Raw genomic sequence first — 21299 nt, forward strand, 5'->3', positions numbered from 1 at the left:
GGGAAAAAAGGAGGTCAGTGATAAAAATGATCTAATGAGCACCACATGCAGGGTTTCTGGAACACTTGAGTGAAGGTCCGTTACATATAAATGAACCAGCTCTTGCCAAATCAGTGAACACAATGCTCATTAGTGGCATCGCTGTGGTATAGTGCATTAGTAGGTGCTACTTAGCAAACACACATCTACATGTTTTAGCCGTCTATTACCCAGTAATGTAGGCTGCTCTTGTTGGTTATGTATCTTAGAATAAACAAGTGATAACAGACAAAAAGCAACTAACAGATCACACTCCACTGGAGGCACTGTTTGTACTTCAGATCAGTGCTCGTTGTGGTTACTGGGGTTCTTTTTCAGCTTCCTGGAAATACCAAGTAAGTGTTTGTAGCCTGTACATTGGCTGAATTCTCTGTTTAGCCAAAGAGCGGCACAAATAGACACAAATGCAGGACTATGAATCCAGCTTAAGCTTATGAGTACCAGATAAATCCTCTTTATATTTTGCAGTATACCCGTGTTTTGATTCTCATCTCTGTGGTGACAGTCCTACCAGCAGGGCTGCATTTTACATTCATTACATTTACCAGAACTGAAGAGGAAGCAACAGCTGTAACAGAGACGACTAAGCTTTGCACTGCAGGTTAAAATTGTCAACATATTTTAAAAGGCTGATTAATGATTAATGCTGAACATCCGGACTGGGTGTTGGATGAGATATGGTCATAACAATAAGGCCGACATTCCAACTATGACACGATCCTGCCTGTATCATGTGATACACTGCATGGGAAACGTCGACTGATTCTTTTTTCGGTAAGAGGAGATTATCATCATTATTTGCTTTCTTTCCGCCGTTTCGTCATTTTCTTGCTGTTAGTTTCTTCTCATTAATTGCAAATTTGTTTTCCTTTATCATGAACTAAACAAGTACCCACCCAGGTTCCAGTTCTTGTAGATCAAATTAACATTTACAGTCACTGCACATACTGCAAATATCACTCTTGGACATCTGTACATCAATGACACGTCACGTCTGCAAGTGTACAATATACTGGTGTATTACTATTTAACCACAAAGTTCCTTGATTTACATGATTTCTTTTTCCCCAACCAGCTTTTAGCAGTTCAAAAGTACAAGACAAAACTAAAACTAATAAACATGTTTAAGAAAATAATCACGAAAACAATGATTAGTTTTTAGATCCAGTCTGAAAATAGCTACTTGTTAACTTTTTGTTGAACTCCAGAATCTTCAGCTAAATTTCAAGAACAGAATGTACTCTATATCCCTAACCAAACTGGTGTGGGGGGCACATCCTGTGGCTAGTGGCCAATACTCCCCTGCTGAGGCTTTTGAAACATCATCAAAGTGGCCTTCCCACAGAGGTTAGTATCAGCAGGAGACAGAATGGTGGTATGATGAATAAACATTAGTTTGGCTAACTTCTTGGACCAGGATGACAGCAAACTGGACTCAATCCAGGATGATTTCTTGAGTGAGGTACTTCTGAAGCTGTAGTCCCTAAGACATTTTGTACAGCATCACTGCACACCTTACTCAACCACACCAGCTTACACAAAGCCAGCATCTCTCCACTGGGTCTCACTGCCACGGCAGGACCAATAAACCGTGACATTGTTACTATGACAATGTCTCACCTCTTCCCCTCTTCAGCAGAGCAAGCACAAACTGGGATGTGGGAGCAGGAGGAAGGAGGAGGACATACAACCATTTTTACACACACACACACACACACACACACACACACACACACCTCTCTCTCTCCGATGTTGATTCAAAGAGACTTTTACATTGAAAACCTCCCATCTTTCCCATTCTCTTGAGACTGAGCTCTCGATGTGGATTGTTATGAATCTGGATTCAGAGCACAGACCATCTACTAAGTCACATGATGCCATCAACCATGACCACAACCAGGGTCGCACCACCCACACTGCATCCTGATTTCTGGTTTATTAATAACAAGGCATCAATTATTCAGTTTCACGACCAGGAGTGGGGCACAAACTATCTCAGAAGTGTTTACACTGAGACATTTTTGACATCTCAGCAGAACAAAAACACTCCATTTAGTATATATATATTTTTTAAAATCCTTGAATTAGAATAAACGGAAAAGCATTAGAACTAATGCACACATGCACAGAATACATGCTCTGATGTACTGTATATCAGCACGAAAGAAAGCCAGCCTTCCCATCCAAATGCTAAGAAGATTAGTCCAGGGGAAACGTGACAATGTACTAAAATAGTGTGCAGCTTTATCTACTGGCCTGCCTGCAGAAAATCAAATCATGGAGCGACCAGCATGTTCACCCTGTACACTGCACTAACTGTGAGGATGCCACTGCCAGCTGAGCACTCTGCACACACATAGAAAGGGTGTGACTGGGGCTTCTCTGGGTAGCTGAATGCTATAGGGTTGCGCCTGGTGGAATATAGCAGGTACTACAGCAAGTAGTTACTTCACATGAATCTCTGTTACCTATGATCTGTACATAAAAGACTAGTATGTGTCTATCCTTAGTGAAATTTATTAACAGCAGATTAAAATATATAGTATTTTTGACATGTCAAGTGATTTCATTCAATCTTCCCAGGTGAATTCATTTCAGTAACAGTCAATTTATACATCAACACGGATGGATTATATTCATTCTTATATAGTCAATGTACTTTTTCCACATCTGTCATGTAAAAGTATTTAATTCAGCATGCTATAATGCTAATTCCTGCTGATTAGCATTACACACAAAATACTGCAGTTTGTTTTTCCGTTATCTGATCATAAAATGAAACAGAAATTTATTGCTTCATGGCAGCAATGGATTAAAAAACAAAAACGCAAACAAAAAAAAAAACAAAAAAAAAAACACAACAACAACAACAACAACAACAACACACAGGGATCAAAGTTTCTGTTCCTCTTCAAGGAGATAAAAATCCCTGTAACCAGTGTTGCTATCTTCCATCTGTTAAGACATTTATCTCTGACAACAAAAATCTCAATCTCATGTTGGCCCCTTAGGAAAAAAAGTCATCATACTTTATTGTCTGGGAACCATGAAAACTGGAATTTGTGCTAATCCATCGAAAGCCAGTGGAAGATTTCACAGAAGACCTTCTTTATCTCATACAACTTTCAGCCTTTGAAAGATTGGAGTAATACCGTAATGATTATAATAGCTTAATTGATGGTGGGGTGTGCGTATCCTTCCAGTATAATCCTCTACAGCTGACTCTGTGTTGCCAACAACTTTACGGTACTTAAATCAGGTTTTTCTTACCCACTGGAAAAAGACTCAAATGACCTGCAGCGTCCCCCGTGGTAAACATAACATCTCAATATAACTGGACATCACAACATGTGGAGAAAGCATGAGAGCAGAGATTGACTGATAGCAGCGAAACTAAAAGCCTCCCCATATCTCTACAGCAGAGTGACCCCACAAGCAACGGCGACAAACACACCCAAGCACAGAAAGCCAACACAGCATTAAAGCAAAGAAGGAGGTTTAAAGGAAAAGTTTTGGCAGCACTGTGTACACACCTTGGCATTAATATAGGGGTCAAAGGGCCCACAGCGTTTGAACTCTTTATGGTCTACAGAGCTCTGGGAGGGAGGAACAGAAGATAGGTTGATGGTTTTGGTTCAGACAAGCAATGAACAAATGAGTGATGGTCGCAAATGAGCCAAACTAAATAAAAAGGAGAAGAAAAACATTTAGATGTCATGAACAGGCAGGGAGAAATGACACACAATGAAACCAAGATATTTCTGAGTGACTTTGTGGTTACAGACGAATGCTTGTTTGACCAAATGTTTCTGACTAGGTTTGCAAAGCTCATTATGGGTCATTTCTCCTCATCTCAAACAGGATAGGCCAGGGATGGTTTCAGTCTGGAAGCTATCTGTGCAGTAAGCAACCAAATAAAATATCAAATGTAGGAGTTAAAACAGTTAAAATGGTTAGAGGAAACAAGCACTTTTCACTCTAGCAAGCTGTCAAAGCACGTCAAGTATCACATTATCAAAGGCGAAGTTGAGGCTCAAGATGCACTGGAGTTCATGTACTCTCATCACAGTCTTTTTAACGTTCATCTTATTCAAATACATGCCATGCTGCACTAGACTTTTACTATCTCTATATGACTCTTCTTGCAAAAATGTCCACTTTAGTCTATTTAGAAAAGGATAAACGTCGTATAGTTGATGTTTAAACCATCAGAAAGGTCATCTTGACACTACCAGAGACCAAATGTGCTGAAAAGGAAAGAATCATTAGCGTAAAAGAGAGCTAGCAAGCTTCCATTAGGCCTTTATGGGTCTGCTGCAGACACACATATTGAAAAGTGACATCATTTCAATACGGTTTTCTCTTACATGTACTGCATGAGGAACGTACAAGCAAAACCAGAAGTGTAAGAGTGACCAACGTTAACACATGCACATTAACATAGATGACTAAGTGCATGGGCAGACCTGCTCGTTGAGTTTGGGGTGTGAAGGTCCTTGGTGAATGAGAAGCTTTACGATATGCTCATCTCCCTTCCACGCAGCCAGATGGAGAGGATAGCAGCCCTTGTTGTCTGCGATGTTAGTCAGAGCCTCGTTTCTTAGCAGCACCTCCACCACCTCGCTGTAGACGAATAAAGAGACAGGGCAGGTCAGAAAAAGCCAACAACAAAAACGACATTAATAAATACTCAGAGCCTTAGTAAACAGTCAATCAATAGATTCATCTTCCCCGTTGTACAATGGTCTGCCAGGCCAGACTGCATTAAATTTCAGAGCATAAACAGACGTATTCCCAAATTCCAAACGGTGATCGCTAATCTACCTGTGTCCGTTAAGGGCTGCGTGGTGAAGAGGGGTGTATCCAGTGCTGTCCACGCAATTCACATTGGGGCCTCTCCAGATACTGAAAAGCAGAAAGGATTGTCAGTTTTCCATAACACAGGCAATACACAACAGGAATACCATACCCTACACCAAACAAACATTGCCCATCCCTCTGTAAAGTCTATCCACGGGTGTGACTGTTGCTATTCTGATTGCTATCTCACGGCTCCAGTCTCTCACGGCTACATCTACTTTAAGGTGGTGGCAAACCTTCATGTTCTCTCCTATTCTTTATAAAGATAGGAGATGTCAGGAATGAGGAAGCACTGGGCCAAAAGCCCCATCAAACTAGGAATACAGAAAAAGAGAGAGAGAAAAAAAAAAAAAAAAAAAGAAAAAAAAGAAAGTAATGCCAGCAGTAGGAAGCCACTGAGATGAGCTCATCTACAATAAGTCTGTGCAACCAAAGCCTGATTATTCTGGCCGAGGTCCTGATGTAGAATAGGCTTTTGTTATGTAATCTAACTAACAATAAACAAAGCTTTGGGATGGAGCCAAAAGGCACCGATGGGGTAAAGTGTAAGACAGAGAGCTAAACTACTGCTGGCCTTTCATTTATTTGAGCTGAACTCAGCTGTCAGCTTAGATTGGTTTGTTTCTTTTAATTTGCAAAGAGCACTGTGGGGAGGAGGGAGGAGAATGATGACAGGAGCGGTGGTAAAGACGGAGTAGTGGGAGTAATTTCAAGAGCTAAAAGAGAGATAGAGTGCCAGGACGGGATAGTGAGGCTCTCTGAAAGACCTTAAAACATCCTAAATAAATCATGTGACTAGGAAATCCCAGCACTAGTGAACCAAATATGTGAGACCAGAGTCATCTGGCATACTGAAAGAGAATTGGAGCAAAACAGCTGGGCCTCACAGAGAATCATAAATGTAAGACGATTTGTTTAAAAAGAGATGAGAATTTTTCAAAATTTATTTGGTTTTTCAGATATTCTGGGAAAGATGTCTGAAATGCAAAGTACTGCTTTGACAGCTGGATAGCTTCATAAATTATTACTGGTAGGAATTTTGATGCTAGCAAGCAAGTAACTTCTATGAATGGCAAAAGAATAGCAGCAGCACAGTGCATTTCCAACTCTTTACAATGTAAAAACAAATTTAAACACACAGTCTGGGAGTCAAACACATTTAAAGATACACTGAAGACTGATCTGTAACATAATCAGTGTGTAGACAGCGTGGCAGTGGATGCTCACCCTTATATCAATGCCACTGACAGAGTGTGACTTTGCTCCACATTCACGGCTCATTTTTGCCGCAGTAATGGCTGTTTTGCCCCCTTAAAATACATCTCCCATAATAGCTCTGAGAACAGCCTGCAATTACACAGTCAGAGCCGTCTCATTAAATAAGTGTCTTGGAAGGCTCTGTAGCCTGCAGAACAATGGGCCTGACAGAGCATGGACACGCAGAGACGCGCCACTCTACAACTCATAACAACCTAAGCTGTTTATTTCTTGCAGCAGGTTTTCTGGGTGTCATCCCAACTAGTCAGGCAGCACGCGTGAAGTGGGATATCAAAAGCAGTGCCAGGAGGAAAGACTAGTGGGAACATGTGGCAAGAAATGTTAGGGACAGATAAAATTCTGTTGGAGAGTGGAAAATATGTGAGCTATGATTATGTCAACTTTTCAGGCACACACACAAATTCACTTCCTGTCTTTTAAAAGTAACCAAATGTGCAGTAGAGAGAACAGCAACACTGTCCTTTGCTTGTCCACTGAACACATCAAAAGGGAGACTGAAACAGACCGCTAGTTGCTGTCCTAGATAAAGAGTTATATAACTGCTTAAAGCAGAAATCCCATATACAAATGAACATAAACATGAACGGAGCAGTGACTACAACTGGAGAATTAAACAAAATGTGCCACAGGGCAGAAAAAAAAAAAAAAAAAAAGTAGGAGAAATGCAAGATCATGCACCTTTGATTTTGGTGCATCCATTGTCTTACACAAGTAAAGGCAACAGTTTACTGTGCACTTTTATGTATCCTGTAATATATCCACATCCAGAATTTTGACAATCTTCCAGAAAGAAACATTGTGCAAGACAGAAGTCAGCTGTATCATAAGACATATTGCAAGATTTCCCTTTCACATTTTAAGTCATAACCTTTAAGCCTGTATTTTTAGGTTGTTTTTACATATTGGTATTCCTCATCTGTCGTGAATCTCTGTTGTGTTACTGCCACTAGAAAAAGAGGGGAAATCTAAAAATACCACACAGAAACAAACAGTGTTTCACATCATCCTCATGACCCCAAACATAAAAACAAACAAACAGGAGCACGTATTATTCTACTGCCGCAATATTTCACTTTTAATCGGGGATATAGCATTAATCCTATCAAAATCACCTCCACGCAGAGGGAATGAAGATGTCAGCTCATTACATTTTCTCACTGTCACAGTATTTCAGTTTGCTATTAACAGAGGTGCCTGCAGCAGCAGCTTTAAGCGCAGTACAAGTGTTACGTCCTCTGAGCATTTTGGCAGCGTGGTACTCAAGGGCATGAGTCAGAGTGGTGCTCGACAATCCACTTCATCCTCTTACTACGGCTCACAACCAACCTAACTGAGGGATGGGGCTTAGGCCCATAGCTGGGCAATGGTCAAAACTGAGTTGATTTGGTTTGGGAGGGGGCATATTCATGGGAACTGACTGAGGAATTCCCGTTTGAAAGGCTGAGCTAATCCTTAATTTGCCTGAGGGAATATCGGCAGGATGAGGCCTAAGTTTGAAAGAGATTCTGGAGGACTGTAATTCTGTTTTGTACAAAGCCTGGCTACGAAGAGATGAGGATGGATAAGAGCATTTTTCATCTTTTTTTTTTTTTTTTTTTTTTTTTTAAAACCGTCTTTACTTTATTGGTTTAACAATATTATATTAGTCATATATACTGAATATTTAGGCTTAATAATAAACTTTTCTTTCCCTCAAGTCCCAAAGTCACTGATGTATTATTTATTTAGACCAATTTATCTCATTGACGTATGGTTTTCAGTCTTGAAATTAAATCATGTTGAATACACGGTAAATAAATCAAGTCTGTATTGCAGTTTTATCCATATTCAATAAACCCAGTAATAGAAGCAAGTAAAATCCCATTTTAGTCCCACTGTTTACAATATTTCTTGCTTAAAATGTTTAAACAGCAGACAGTATACAAATTAAAACAGAGACTAGAGCATCAAACATCCCAAATGTTCAAACAATATTAAAATCAAGGTATCTGAATATTTAATCGTTTTAGCCACTGATAGATGGGCTGGGAAACCCTATGACTAAATTTGCTACCTAATGGTGGGTGTCGGGTACAAAGGCCGTATGGGTTGCTGACTCATCTAAAGCTAGTCAGCAATGATTAGCAGACTGATCACACCCCTTTCTCACTTCTTAGTTCTTCTGCACATTTGTCACACTTTATTTTATATAAACAAACTGTAATATTCAACAAAGATAACCCAAGTAAATAAAAATTCAGCTTTTAAATGGTAATTCCATATATTAAAAGGAAAAAAAGCTATTCAACCCTACCTGGCCCTGTGTGGAAAACTATTTTGCCCCTCCTTGTTAAATCATGAATTAAGTGTGATCAACTACATTTTTTTGGAAAGCTGAGTTCAAGTTTATTAGTCACACCCAGACCTGATTACTGCCAGACCCATTAAAGGAGGAAGTCACTTAAATGGAGCCCGTGAAGTCAAGTAGACTAAAGGCAACACATCATGCCACGAGAAAAAGAAACTTGGGAACAAATGAGAAACAAAGTGACTGATATCAGTCTGGAAAAGGTTTGGGACTCCAAGGAAACACGGTGAGAGCCATTACGCACAAATGGAGAAAATATGAATACTGGTAAACCTTCCCAGGAGTGGTCAGCCTACCAAGAGTGCATCAACAACTCATCCAGGAAGTCAGAACAGAAGCTGGAATAAAATCCAAATCTAAAATCAGGCCTTACTCGCCTCACTTAAGGTTAGAGTTCATGATTCAACAATAAGAAAGAGACACAAATGGCATCTAAGGTGAAATCAACTGCTGACAAAAACCACAAAGGCTTGTATTACATTTGCCAAAACACATTTTGATGATGCCCGTGACTTTTGGGAAAATATTCTGTGGACTGATGAAAAAGTCTGACTCCTGTTACATCTCAGGAAAAATACAGTATTTCATTAAGAGAACATCACACCAACAGTCAAATGTGGCGGTGGTAGTGTGATGGTCTGGAACTGCTTTGCTGCTTCAGAATTGGGACAACTTGCTGTAATTGATGGAACCATGAATTCTGCTCTCTGCCAGAAAATCCAGAAGGAAAATGTCTGGCTGTAAGTTTGTGCAACAGTTGGTACAACAAGCAATACGTTTAGGGGGCAATTAGTTGACTATATGAGGAAAAAGTAAGTTCCTTTAATGAATAAAATCGTAATTTATCGGGTTATCTTTGTCTAAGTATCAGAAATATGCAAAATCATGGCACTGCAGGTATAATAAAAACCTCAGCACTTTATCATTATTTGATCAACATTCCCAAAAGCTTACATCATCTTGGGCCAGTGAACTCATGTCATTTACAGTAAAGCTGCATTCGTTTGCACACATCTACATTAGCTAACATTATGTGTAGCTCTTTTATTATTAACAAACAGTGTGATGTAAATGACAATGTTTTAGCACATTATTTCATCTGTGAACATGATTTCTGCCAGAGTCATGTCAGATACTCTAAGGATTTTTATTAGTTTGGAGTTAAACATAACAAACACGATAATCCCACAAAATATAATCAAATATCTAATTTTTAAACTGAGAGTGCATCAGTGGTAAAAATGACATACAGTGCATGTAAATGTTTATTCATTGAGCCCCGGGAAAAGAGCAAGGCAAAATGCAGTAGTAGGTTTAAGCAAATAAGAACCCAGGTGTGTGTGAACCCAGTGTCAAATAAACAGATTTGCCCTCCAGCCTATTAGCAGTGTAACCACACTGCCAGGGATTAGTCTAGGCCAGGGCAGTGAGCCCAGCAGTGACTGACACATGTCGCCCACCGTCAGGGAAATTGGGCTTAATTATGCATACTGCTGCCGGGTGCTGCAACCAGATGCCCTGCTGCCAAATAGTCTACTCGAACATCTTCTCCTCAGCAGAGACTGAAGCACTGGCCAGAGTTCCCTATGCCTGCTGAGTACTACACTCACTGACTTAATAAGCAAAGAAGAAAAAAAGAAAAAAAAGAAAAAGACTGTTAAGATGCTAACATCTAATTGATGTTAGGACCGAAGAGCTATGACTGTAATTAAGCAGTACGTGCTCATCATACACATTGTTACAGAGGAAATTACAGGAGAGCGTGTTTATAGCTACAAAGCAGTATAACGAGTTAGTTGGCACAGGGAAACGTATTAGGCAACTAAATTTCAAATGCATGACACAAGTATGGCACGGCTTCAACAAGTCTGTGACTAACAAGTCTTAAAGCTACTGATAAAGAGAACTTCTTGGTCATGTGGTTTATTGTTTTGACCATTTATGGAGAAGCTTTTCTAGAACTCATAGTGAGCTCATGTTGTATTAGGTATCAAATAGAATTTTATTCACGCCCAACAGCTCTGTGACACTGTGTTTAGGTACATTATTGTTAGCTAAATGACTATGGCAAAATTCATCAGTGAAGATACACAATGCTCCCTGCTTTGGTGATTAGGGCGTACACATAATACATCTCAAGCTAGCAGAAATATCCCAGTGAGAACAGTGTTATGCGACAGGTTAAGAGATCACCTGAGTTATTACAGGGAATCCTAAGGGGGGACTCAAATGTCTCTACGAGATATCATAACAATCGCTACAATAGTTGTCAGCAGACTTTACTCTGAACCACAAATGAAAGCCTTGTGGTTCCAATTGTGGTTGTATCCTCTGGGGACTAGGGTTGACCATAATTTCAAGGCAAGCCACATAGTTGCTGCTGAGATATTTTAGCTTGGATCAAAGTGGAGGACCCACTGATCGCCCACTTTGATTAAAGTGCTTCAAAAAGAATCCTTGAGGCAAGAGGTCTTTGAAATTAGTTAAATAAATGAACAGTCTCATTCATTTCAGAAATCCTAACTGTGACGATAAACATTTCAACGAGGCTCGCGAACAGTATCGATCTTGTTTTAGTGCTACCAGAGTCTGAAGCGCTTCAAACGGATCAAACTGTGTGACAGACATGCAGCAGCTCACCAGGCGACACAGTCTTGATGAAGCCTGATTAAGACTTCATGCCTCATAAATACACCACACTGAGCACTTCACAGTGCAACTGTGTTACAGCAGGAGGTGTGAATATATGTCATATGCCCACTATGATCAGAGCAGTCCAGTGCGAGGCAGCATAATCAAGATGGCTTGCATGGAAAATGCTGGAGGTGAGGTAGGTAGACGTAAAAAGAATGAGATGGAACAAGAATACTTTTAATCGCAGATTCACAGCTGATGCTCCTGCACATGAAACACATCTGAATGTTTGCCCTGGCATCCGCTGAGCCTTTTGCTTGAAAGAACAAGCTCATGTTCAGTTTCAGCTCAAATCTTGCTGGATTGATAGGCAGTTATTTTCTGTTATGCACACAAGCCAATTCTTGAAATTGATTTTCTGTAGAATCCAGTGAGAGTTATTTAAGATTCTCAGTTTTGCTGAGAAGAAATTCGCCAGCACGGTCATTCTTTAAATTTGACACAATGACTTTTAAAATAACTCTGACACTAATCTCCCCTTCTTTGTGGTGATCTGTGGGTGTGAATATGAAAGTAGACGCATTTCTGCGTTTCACAGGTACAGTCTGGTGTGAATCTGCCTAGTCACGGGTTAAATCATTCCAGAGAACTTTGTTCAGTTTCTTTCTTACATTTTGCAGGAAGACCAAAGCAAAGGGGAATTTAAAAAAAAAAAAAAAAAAAAAAAAAAGAAGAAAGAAAGACTGAGGCGAATTTGTTTCCTGTGTCAACACACTGGGGGCACTGTCATTAATCTGGCTTCAAGTACAACATGTTTTAAGTTTGAGGTGGAGTAGAGGTTGGTGTAGGCCCAGCAGGTGGGCCGCTGAGTCTGCTGAGAGCAGCAGAGTGTGAGATAAAAGAGGACGCCGCTTAGAAGGCAAGGCAAATGAAAAAGTCTGGGCTGGGGGCTGCAAGTAGCCAGTGAACACATGTGGGCCTGCACACAACAAGAAAGTTTCTTCTTATAAATTTGGTCAAAATGGACACACACACACACACACACACACACACACACACACACACACACACACACACACACACACACACACCTCATCAACGTTAGTTTATATTTGTCCATTTGCTACCAAACGTTTTTTTAGTAGCTGGTGTTAAATACGGTTCACATAAACACATGACCATAAGAGTCAGTGTAGGTGCCTGTGTGTAGCTGTCATATCAACTTCTGTTTCTTTAATGCAGGAAGAGCAGATAGAAAGTGTAAATGACAGCATTTTATCTCAGAAACCAGACGAGTTTCAGGACCACATGTTTTTCCATTACTCCACTGGACTGTACATAAATCTCTAATGTCAGCTGAACCGTAGCCCCAAATTGGGGCTATTGATTTGATATTCAAAGTAAAATAAATCTTTTGGAAGTCTCTGAACATCTAGGCAGCACAAAAAAATTATTTTGTGCTGCCTAGATGTTTGGCCCCCTTAATTATATTTTAATTTCAGACCAGTTCAAAGCAGCCTTTTCCCCACAAAGCTAATGAAGAACCCCTTGACCCACTTGGATGAAATCTATTTTTAGCCAACCAGCACTAGTTTAAAATATGGAGGGCTACATACTGCATGGGAAGGATGCTGTATTTGTCGGCTTCTGCTCCCACCTCTCACACATATGTGGAATTCATCACTACTGAGTGCCTTTCAGCCTGCTTTCTCAGGCTACACAAACACGAGCCGGAAACATAACGCATAGAGCAGAGCATCCCAAACTCAGATGCTCTTGGAATGCTAACATGGTGGTGTTAGATTTCCCAGCTACCACTGCTCCCTCCTGGGTTGAAGCAGCTACAAATTCTTTCAGTTCAGAGGTCAACACATGATGAAATGTAACTGCCATGCCTGCTGCTGGCCCAGATTTCTACCGGGAAATGATTTGAGGCTCTTTGTGGTTGTGAAAAAGTAGATGCTACCTTCTTAACACAGACTTTCATGCAAAATGTCTCAAAATGGCATTTTGTGAAGAAAGTCCAGCTTTTCTGAAGCACAGCTAAGGACAGTGGGTGTCCGAACCCCGCTGTGAGCCCGTCATTTTGTACACACGTCACCCCTGCAACCCATCTTCACACATACTTGCACACTGGTCGCAATACAAAGAGAAGCTAGAGGAAATAGTGTTTTCAAAAGGACAGTAGGTGCAAGTTCTCCTGCAGCATATATTCTCTCGGCTGACAGCAGCCTGACAGCATGGGTCTGCTTGGGATGAGCCAGAAATTGTGGATGTAATGGGATGGAAAGATCTGGAGTTTTGCCCAAGCCTCTTAAAATGCTAACCAAGTATCAAAGCTGATGATCCTAGCGAGCATTCAGAAAGCAGAAAAACATCCCTTAGGAAAACTATATTTCAAAAGACCTTCGTGAATATCTTAAGCCGATGTTTATCTCCAAACACTGAAAAAGGCCCACTTCTTTCAGTCAACATCTTTCAGAAGCATGCGGCTAGATGAGAACTCTTAATAGGTGGTCCAGTTCAGTCCAAATGACAGCTCAATTTTCTTTGTAAAACTAAAAAAAAAAGAAAAAAGAAAAAAAAGTATAGAAAAGCCCCAGAATGGTCTTTTTTGGGCTGAAATGAATATGAAAAGCACCATTTGACGCTTTGTCAGTGGGACAAAGGACACGGCTGTGGAACTGGGAGACCAACCCTCATCTGGCTAAGCTCTCAGAGCGTCTGTCCAGGACTCCATGCATTCCTCCGTTAATTTCCCCTCAGTGGGCAAGCACTTTCCCTGCCAGGGACTTGTCTTACCTCCGGTGTAACCGCTGCAGCTGCTTGTGTTTGGATGACCTGGGCCAGGAAATACTAGTGTTGGTCTCTTCCTGTATACCTCTGGGTTCAAAAAGGGTCATAGGGCTTCTAGTTAAAAACTACAGTATGGAGGAAAAACAAGTAAATATATGCCCTAAAATTAGATTAATGTAACTTAAATAGAGTAGCCGCCGCTGTGCTGTAGTACTAAAAAGGTTACACTGTGATCTTACTACTTGAGGAAGCCCTGCCCAGCTCGTTTTGGTGTTAATGGAGCACCATGGAACAAATGTTTGGGGCGGCAGGGGTGTTAAACACGCCGGGGGTCAGTGTCTGTACCATGGCAACGGCTGGGATGCCGCCTCCTGGGAAAGCAGACATTCAGCCGAGCAGAGCTGTACAACAGCCTGCACACAAAAACACTACAAGTCGTAACATGCGTTCCATTCCAGAGTACACACACACACCCACACACACGCGCACACACACACACCAAGGAATGGGACAAAAGTTGATTAGCTCACTCATCTGCATCACCTGTAGTTTCTTTCTGCGATAAACGAGTAGGTTTTTCCACTATATTGAATGTACAAGGCCAAATACAAACAGCAACTGACAACAGCAATAACTGTCATTATGTCATCTCATATAACTGAGCCTGAAAAGCAACTTGAAGTGAGGAAAAGTGTTATTACACAAGTAGAAGTGAACATGGAATCAAGCGGAGGTACAAGCTGACACAACCAGAACAGGCGAAAATTCGCCAAAGAAAGCTGTCTTAGCCACAGATCAAATCTCCTCTGACAGGATTACAGGCCTGCACTTTCTAACAATGGATGATGAATGGGTTGCAAAGAGATTTTGATAAAAGGGGGTTGGAAAAAACATTCATATACAAACCCACAGCCTGTGCCACTGTACCAATCCACTGTAATACCCTTAGATGTATTGACATTTTCATTGTGGAAACTAAATCAAATGTCATGCAGAACAGAAACAGCCCTCCAAAGCAGCCAGTCATAGTCAACACTCATGCAAATTCTTATAAGAGCCTGTCCAGTATTCTCAAGTGTTGCCAGCCAGAAGCTTTTTAGATCCACACACCACCTATTCATTTATTCATTTCCTCCCGAGCCTAGCCAATAATTTCCCAGAGATCCCATTGCCAATCACCGATTGCTCAAGACAAATGAGATGACACAATGGGCTCGCCAGTCCGCCCACGGAGCAGTGAGGATGAGACGAGTCAGCCTTCACCGCATGACATTTCTGAATTGGATTTCCAATTAGGAGAATTTAATGTAATAATCTCAAGCAAATCTTGCAGTCTCCACTAAGTAACACAGTGGCGCATCACCCCGAGCTTTGCCTTAACACTTCTCCCTCAGAGGAAGGCGGCTGTTACTGGGAAACCCAAGGGAGCAATTTTACATGATTGACATACACTTAACCACAGACAGGCAACCTGCAGGTTGTATGAGAGGCAGCATTTAGAAAAGCTATAAGCCTTATATTTTTAAAGAGTTGACTCTTTTTCAACAAAAGGACTTTTAAATTCTTTCTTTGCAGGTTTTCATATTGTGTGTAACACACTGTAAACCACAGAAACCTCATGATTAAAACAAACAAACATGATCTGTCACCAGAGAGAAAAACAAGAATCAAACTGTGGCGAGCCAATAATGCAGATAACATACAGCACAAAATGAAAAATACCTTATCTGATTTTTTTTTTTTTTTTATGTTCTCAACATCTGCACAACCTTACATGGATTGTATACTTCTACTAAGGGCTTGTCCCTTTAGTATATCTTTTAGCTTTACCCAGTGTGTGATTTTGGGTAATTGAATCTGATTATGTCCACAGTCACTATCAATTGCAGACAATACAGTGTGGACAAGTATGATTGCTACTTTACATAACTCTGGGCTGTTTTTCCAGTTTTTAATAGTGACCTCATAACTACTGAAGGCTGACAGAGAGAGCAGGAGGAAGGAGAGCCAACTCTTTCTAACCATACAGAGTAGGTCTTTAATAGATGTGACAAACCACATCAAATGTTTACCTCACTGAGGACTTCCTCCAGTGACTACTAAAAAGAGAAAGTCATATTCCTGGTTCACACAAAGCTGAGGATAGTCAATAAGGTTTCATACGACAAAGATTTCCTTATAATAAGAGAATTTTGCTAAACAATGAGAATCCAATTGTGAGAAGACTTCCCATCTCCAGACCTGTGACTGTTCACGTCCAGACTCTATGTAAGCATTATAATTACTGACACATCTGCAATTCGTTTCTTTAAACGTAATCGTGGGCCGATTCGTTGCAGATTTCTTTAGTTAAGTTGCATAATTTCCTCTCAGGCTGTTTGTGCACACTACAGTAGAAATGGCAGTAACACAGGAGGTGTAGGCTAACAAAGAAGCATGCCACTGCTTGGGCGCTGCACTGGTTTGGCTTGCGATTGTTTGACAATGCAGGGAAGCATGCAAACATGAAACATCGTTTCTTGCAGTAACAATAAAGGATTGGGTAATATTCGCCAGGGGCAAAGCTGTTGTCTGTCTCCCATGTAGTCAGAGCCACCTCGCCTCGGCTTTCCCTAAGCCTACCTGAGCAGACTGGAGAGCGGATGAGAGGAGGCGCCGTGGCCACCGCTGTTGCCGCTTCCACCGGTCCCAGACGATCCACCAGCGGACTGTCGCTTCCCGGATAAAAGCTTCTCCACGGCAGCCAGGTTTCCCGTGCGCGCCGCTTCAAGAAGCTCCTGCTCCTTTCCCATCGCGGATCCCAGAAAGAAATCAAAGGAGGCGCGGGGAAAAGAAGGAAAAGGGGAGGGGGGTCGGTTATGGGAGTGAAATTCCTGTGCGAGCCCCTCTTTCTCCCGACCTCAAGTTATTCCTCAGTGCTGCTAAGTGTGAAGGGGAAACAAAAGCTCCCTCCGCCGCGCTGGATCCGTCCGACCCGATCCACGGGTGCTTCTGGCGCTCACTGGAGTGAAAAGTTTCCTTCAACAGCACGGCGCATCGAACAAACTTCCTCTGACCAGACCACTGAGCGTCGTCCGTCACTTCCTCGAAACTGCCCTTTCTTTATGCATCTCCAGTCCGAAACCCTTCAGACGCACACGCATTCGCACACACACACATTTATACCCACTATCACCGCCGCCCTTACTGCTTCAATCAGAAAGTGGATGGATATAAGCAAGATGGCGCATTGGTTAGAGACAGGCAGGATTTACCTATTCAGTGCTTTTAAGATCTGTTCGCCTCTGACCCCTTGTATCCACAGTAAACGTCCATACATAGTCCCTTAATTACTTACTAAACGCTTTATAAATTACTGATTGGTAGTCTGTAAGTATAAATAATACTACTAGTAATAATATCAATAATAATAACAATAAGAAGAAGAACACAAATTAAGTATAAATATTTATGAATAACTATAACTGTGAATTACTCTTACTATCAATGGAACTACCTGACATTAGCAGCTAGGCAACTCTAATCATATTAATTCCGGTCAAATTAATAAATGTTTTACAGCATTTTGTCCAGTGAAAGTAGATAATCTGGGAAATAACAAGAGAAAACCAAGGAATATATAATGCTTTATTTATTTCAGACAGAAGCCACTTGCAGCCTGAATATTTACTGAATATTGCGCTGTAATTACGGGGCAAAAAGACAAAGCAAAATGAAACGAACAAACAAATGAACGAACATCGTCCTGTTTATTCCTAACATCTGAACGTCACTTCCATAGTCCCTCGCTGGTTACTTCACAGAAGGCGGTGTTAATAAAGTTCGTACAAAACGGAAACGGAAATGCGTATGCTTTGTTAGCAACATTACCAGGGAAATTAGCCATTTGATGCATCGTACCTCTTACTGTAGGTGGTTACGTATTTATATAATCCATAGCTACTGCGTTCATTAGAATATAATTTTGTGTACTGGGGTATATTATACAAATCAGGCAAGTGTTAGCCCCCGCTAGCTTCTAATTATCGTTAGCTTAAATTGACGACCAGACTGTTGCCGCTGCTTTGTTGACGCCTAGCTGCGTACAGGGTATGTGCATACTCGTTTGTTTGTTTTTTGTAAAGTTTTATCCACACACTGCTATTAATACTAATGTACCTAATTTCTGGGCTATCTAGCTAAAACAATTAAGTAATTTAGCTAATTGTAGCTAGCTTTTTAGAGTTGGGGTAAGTATCTCATCAACTTCTTTGATATTTGCAGAATCTAAAGTGAAATTAGTAAAATGGCAGACCCTGCACGGATCAAGAGTGACGATGCACTTGAGAGGACATCTCCTACCGACGAGGAGCACCTGAAGTCAGAGGAGAGTGAAAATCCTTCAGCCACAGAAAAACCTGCAAATGTAAACCTAGAGACATCGTCGCAAGATCAGCCTAAAGAAAATAAACATGTGAGTTTCGGAGCGTCATTTGCATAAGTTATTCAAGAAAGAGGTTATAAAAGAAAAAGTGGGATAAGTAGGGCGATGAAGAAAGTAAACAGGAGTACTGGAAGGCTAGACGCACTGCATAGGCTTGTAGTGAGATGTATGTGAGGAAGGAGAAAAAATAACTTGTATCGACTGGTAGACGGAGAAATCAAGATGGAAAGTATTTGAAGAAGGTTAGGGCGATTAAGGATAGAGATGGAAATATGGTAACAAATGACCCGTGGATCTAGAGAGAGGAAATGATTGGGTGCCAAGGGAGGATTGCTGTTACAGCATGATAAGGCAGGAGTAGCAGAGAAGTAGGCAGAGAAAGGTGTTGCAGGACATGTACAAGGATATTGAGACAATGGTGATGTGTGCGGCAGGAATTACACATAGGTTAAAGGTACATCAGGATAACAGATGATTTCAGGTAGGTCATAGTTTATGTGATTTTTGATGTTTTCAGACTGCGTTGTGGTCTGTTAGTGGGAATGGGGAGCAGATAGAAGAGAGGTGGAGATATGTGTTGGAGAGAAGAGGAATCAAAGTCAGTAGAAGCAAACAGAATACATGTACTTGAATGAGAGGGGAATAGGCTTAAAAGTGAAGATGTAAGGAGCTGAGGTACTGAGTGTAGATTAGTCTATAAATATATGGGCTCAGCCATCCAAAGCAATGAACCGTGCAAAACTGAAGTGAACAAGGGAATGCAGCCATGGTGGAGCGAGTGAAGACGCTTGTCAGGGGTCATTTATGCCAGAATGATAGCAACAAGGGTGGGAGGGTTACACGATGGTAATGAGACCTGCAATGATGTGTTGTTTGGAGACAGTGGGGGTAACAAAAAGACAGGGGGTGGAGTTTAAGGATGCTAAGATTTTCTTTGGGAGTGACCAGTATGGACAGGGTTAGACATAAGTATATTGAGGGTCACCTCAGGTTGAGTATTTTGGAGACAAAGTTGGAGAATCAAGGCTGAGATGGTCCTAATATCTACAGAGGAGGGATGGTGGATTTACTGGACAAAGGATGTTAAAGATGAAGCTGCAGACAGAAGGTAAAGAAGAAGACCACAGAGAGGTTTATGAATGTAGTGAAGGAGGACATATAGGAGTTTTGTGTATAATAAAAGAGGATGAGATGCAGGCAGATGATCCACTGAAGAAACCCCTAAAGAGAGCAGCCAAAACAAGAAGACCCTAGACAGTTGGTTGACAAACTTAAATGTACTGTTTCAGTTCCATTTTAAATAAATATTGTATTACAGTAAAGTTAATGTTACATTAAAAATCATTTAACTGACCATATGTATAGTAAAAAGTTTAAACCAACAAATCCTAAAACCTGAATGATCAGATTTGAATTTTTAGGCTGTCATTTGTGTTTTTGTTATGTGGTTTCACAGTGGTGTCTCTTTCTTTGTTGTATTTCTGAATAATTTTGTCTTCCACTGGATAGGAAACACCAGGGGGAGAAGATGAGGAAGAGGGAACCTCTGGCCAGCCTCCTTTGAAAAGGTTAAAAGTGGAACCTGAGAAGAAAAAGGAGAAGCGGCACAAGGTTGATGAAGATGAAATACAGAAGATGCAGTAAGACGACCTTTTTAATCTCACAGATCATCATTCTTATTCTTGAAATTATGTAATTTGCGAAAATTCGCCATAACGCCATAACATTTTCAGAGTTTTGGTGTCATCATTTTCTGAAGAGCAGCTGAATCGCTATGAAATGTACAGACGTTCTGCATTCCCTAAGGCTGCCATTAAAAGGGTAAGTTGTTTGTTTGTTTGTTTTTTTATAATAGAGGAAGTATTAAAAAACCCTGAAAATGTTGTATTGATTTGGATTTGATGTCTCTTATTTTAATATTCTAGCTCATCCAGTCAATAACAGGATCATCGGTGTCCCAGAATGTTGTTATTGCCATGTCTGGTATTGCAAAGGTCTTTGCTGGGGAAATTGTCGAGGAAGGTTAGTTGGAGGATTTAAGAAAACCGAAATCACCCAGAATACAAGGTTGTATGAATTATAGTTTCATGAGGTGTCTTTGCCTTTACAGCTCTGGATGTTTGTGAGAAGTGGGGAGACACACCACCACTTCAGCCCAAGCACATGAGGGAAGCAGTGAGGAGGCTGAAGAGTAGAGATCAGATTCCCAACACAAAGTACAAGAACATTCTCTTTCACTGACACACCTGAGCTGCAGATTGTATGAGGATGACGGATAAATGGCAGTAATTTAAAAAGTGGTGCAGAGCATATGGAAAACTCACCATGAAGCCACTTAACACATCTTGCAGCCAAGTAGACAGTGACTGCAGTCCTGAAGAGCAGTCAAGGCAGCTGCTAAATAAAGCTGAGTTGTCATTCACCCCTCAAAGTCGAGGTAAACGTTTTTCTCATCATTAAATTGGTTGCAACTAAACAGTGAGAAATTATGGTTTTATTTAAAACATGTTTTATATTTTAATAGTCAATGTTTCTTTTTGACTGAAACATTTTAATGTGATTAGGACCAAGCTGAAAATGCAAACATCATTTTTAGTTTGATTCCATATTTAAAAGCCTTCGAATCATTTAAGACCCTTCTTCTCTGTAGCCAATAGTATTAGTTGTTTGACCATGAACTGGAATTGGAAATAGTTTGGACTCAAGACAGACTTGATGGAAAAACTGGGTGCTTGACATTTGTTACTTCAGTTTATATTTTTGTGCAGGTTGTAAACAAGAAGATGAATTCTGTTTAAACTGCATTTGTAAATATTGTACTTTGAGATTAAAGACAAGTTTGCATTATACTAGTAAAATGAGCAGAATGATACTTTGAGTTTTTTGCTCAGACAGCGCCATAAATTCGCTGATACATTGTAA

The 21299-nt window shown here is 40.7% G+C and overlaps 2 protein-coding genes across 13 annotated transcripts in view; one reads left to right on the forward strand and one right to left on the reverse strand.

Annotated features, from left to right (window-relative positions):
- Positions 1-17179, reverse strand: part of anks1aa (ankyrin repeat and sterile alpha motif domain containing 1Aa) — a 64513-nt gene extending 47334 nt beyond the window's left edge. For 3 of the 11 annotated variants that reach the window (XM_084917932.1, XM_084917931.1, XM_084917928.1), the window contains exons 1-4: positions 16577-17179; positions 4864-4944; positions 4506-4662; positions 3573-3635 (exon numbers count right to left, since the gene is read on the reverse strand). In XM_084917932.1, the coding sequence (XP_084774058.1) occupies positions 3573-3635; positions 4506-4662; positions 4864-4944; positions 16577-16746 (471 nt within the window). In that variant the 5' untranslated portion in view covers positions 16747-17179. The remainder of the gene's footprint in view (positions 1-3572; positions 3636-4505; positions 4663-4863; positions 4945-16576) is intronic. The other 8 variants (XM_084917939.1, XM_084917938.1, XM_084917936.1 and 5 more) reach the window with 6 other exon arrangements.
- A 577-nt stretch (positions 17180-17756) lies between these two features.
- Positions 17757-21235, forward strand: taf11 (TAF11 RNA polymerase II, TATA box binding protein (TBP)-associated factor). Of its 2 annotated transcripts, none has more exons than XM_084917943.1 (6): positions 17757-17862; positions 18218-18407; positions 19887-20017; positions 20111-20198; positions 20303-20399; positions 20488-21235. In XM_084917943.1, exons 2-6 carry the CDS (start codon positions 18240-18242, stop codon positions 20616-20618), a joined length of 615 nt encoding a protein of 204 aa, XP_084774069.1. In that variant the 5' UTR covers positions 17757-17862; positions 18218-18239; the 3' UTR covers positions 20619-21235. The 2 variants fall into 2 exon arrangements, with proteins under 2 accessions (XP_084774069.1, XP_084774068.1); XM_084917942.1 differs by having other exon boundaries at positions 17770-18043.
- Positions 21236-21299: the final 64 nt, after the last annotated feature.

Source organism: Perissodus microlepis, chromosome 20 (genome assembly GCF_051167445.1).
Source record: "Perissodus microlepis isolate ML-2025 ecotype Zambia chromosome 20, ASM5116744v1, whole genome shotgun sequence".
In the NCBI taxonomy this organism is placed as follows: Eukaryota; Metazoa; Chordata; class Actinopteri; order Cichliformes; family Cichlidae; genus Perissodus; species Perissodus microlepis.

Excerpts from the sequence above, each read along its gene's own strand:
- taf11 (XM_084917943.1), top strand. The coding sequence starts at position 18,240 with ATGGCAGACCCTGCACGGATCAAGAGTGACGATGCACTTGAGAGGACA. Across the intron at positions 18,408-19,886 it reads AGCCTAAAGAAAATAAACAT|GAAACACCAGGGGGAGAAGA; the intron begins GTGAGTTTCGGA and ends TCCACTGGATAG. Across the intron at positions 20,018-20,110 it reads GATGAAATACAGAAGATGCA|AGTTTTGGTGTCATCATTTT; the intron begins GTAAGACGACCT and ends TAACATTTTCAG.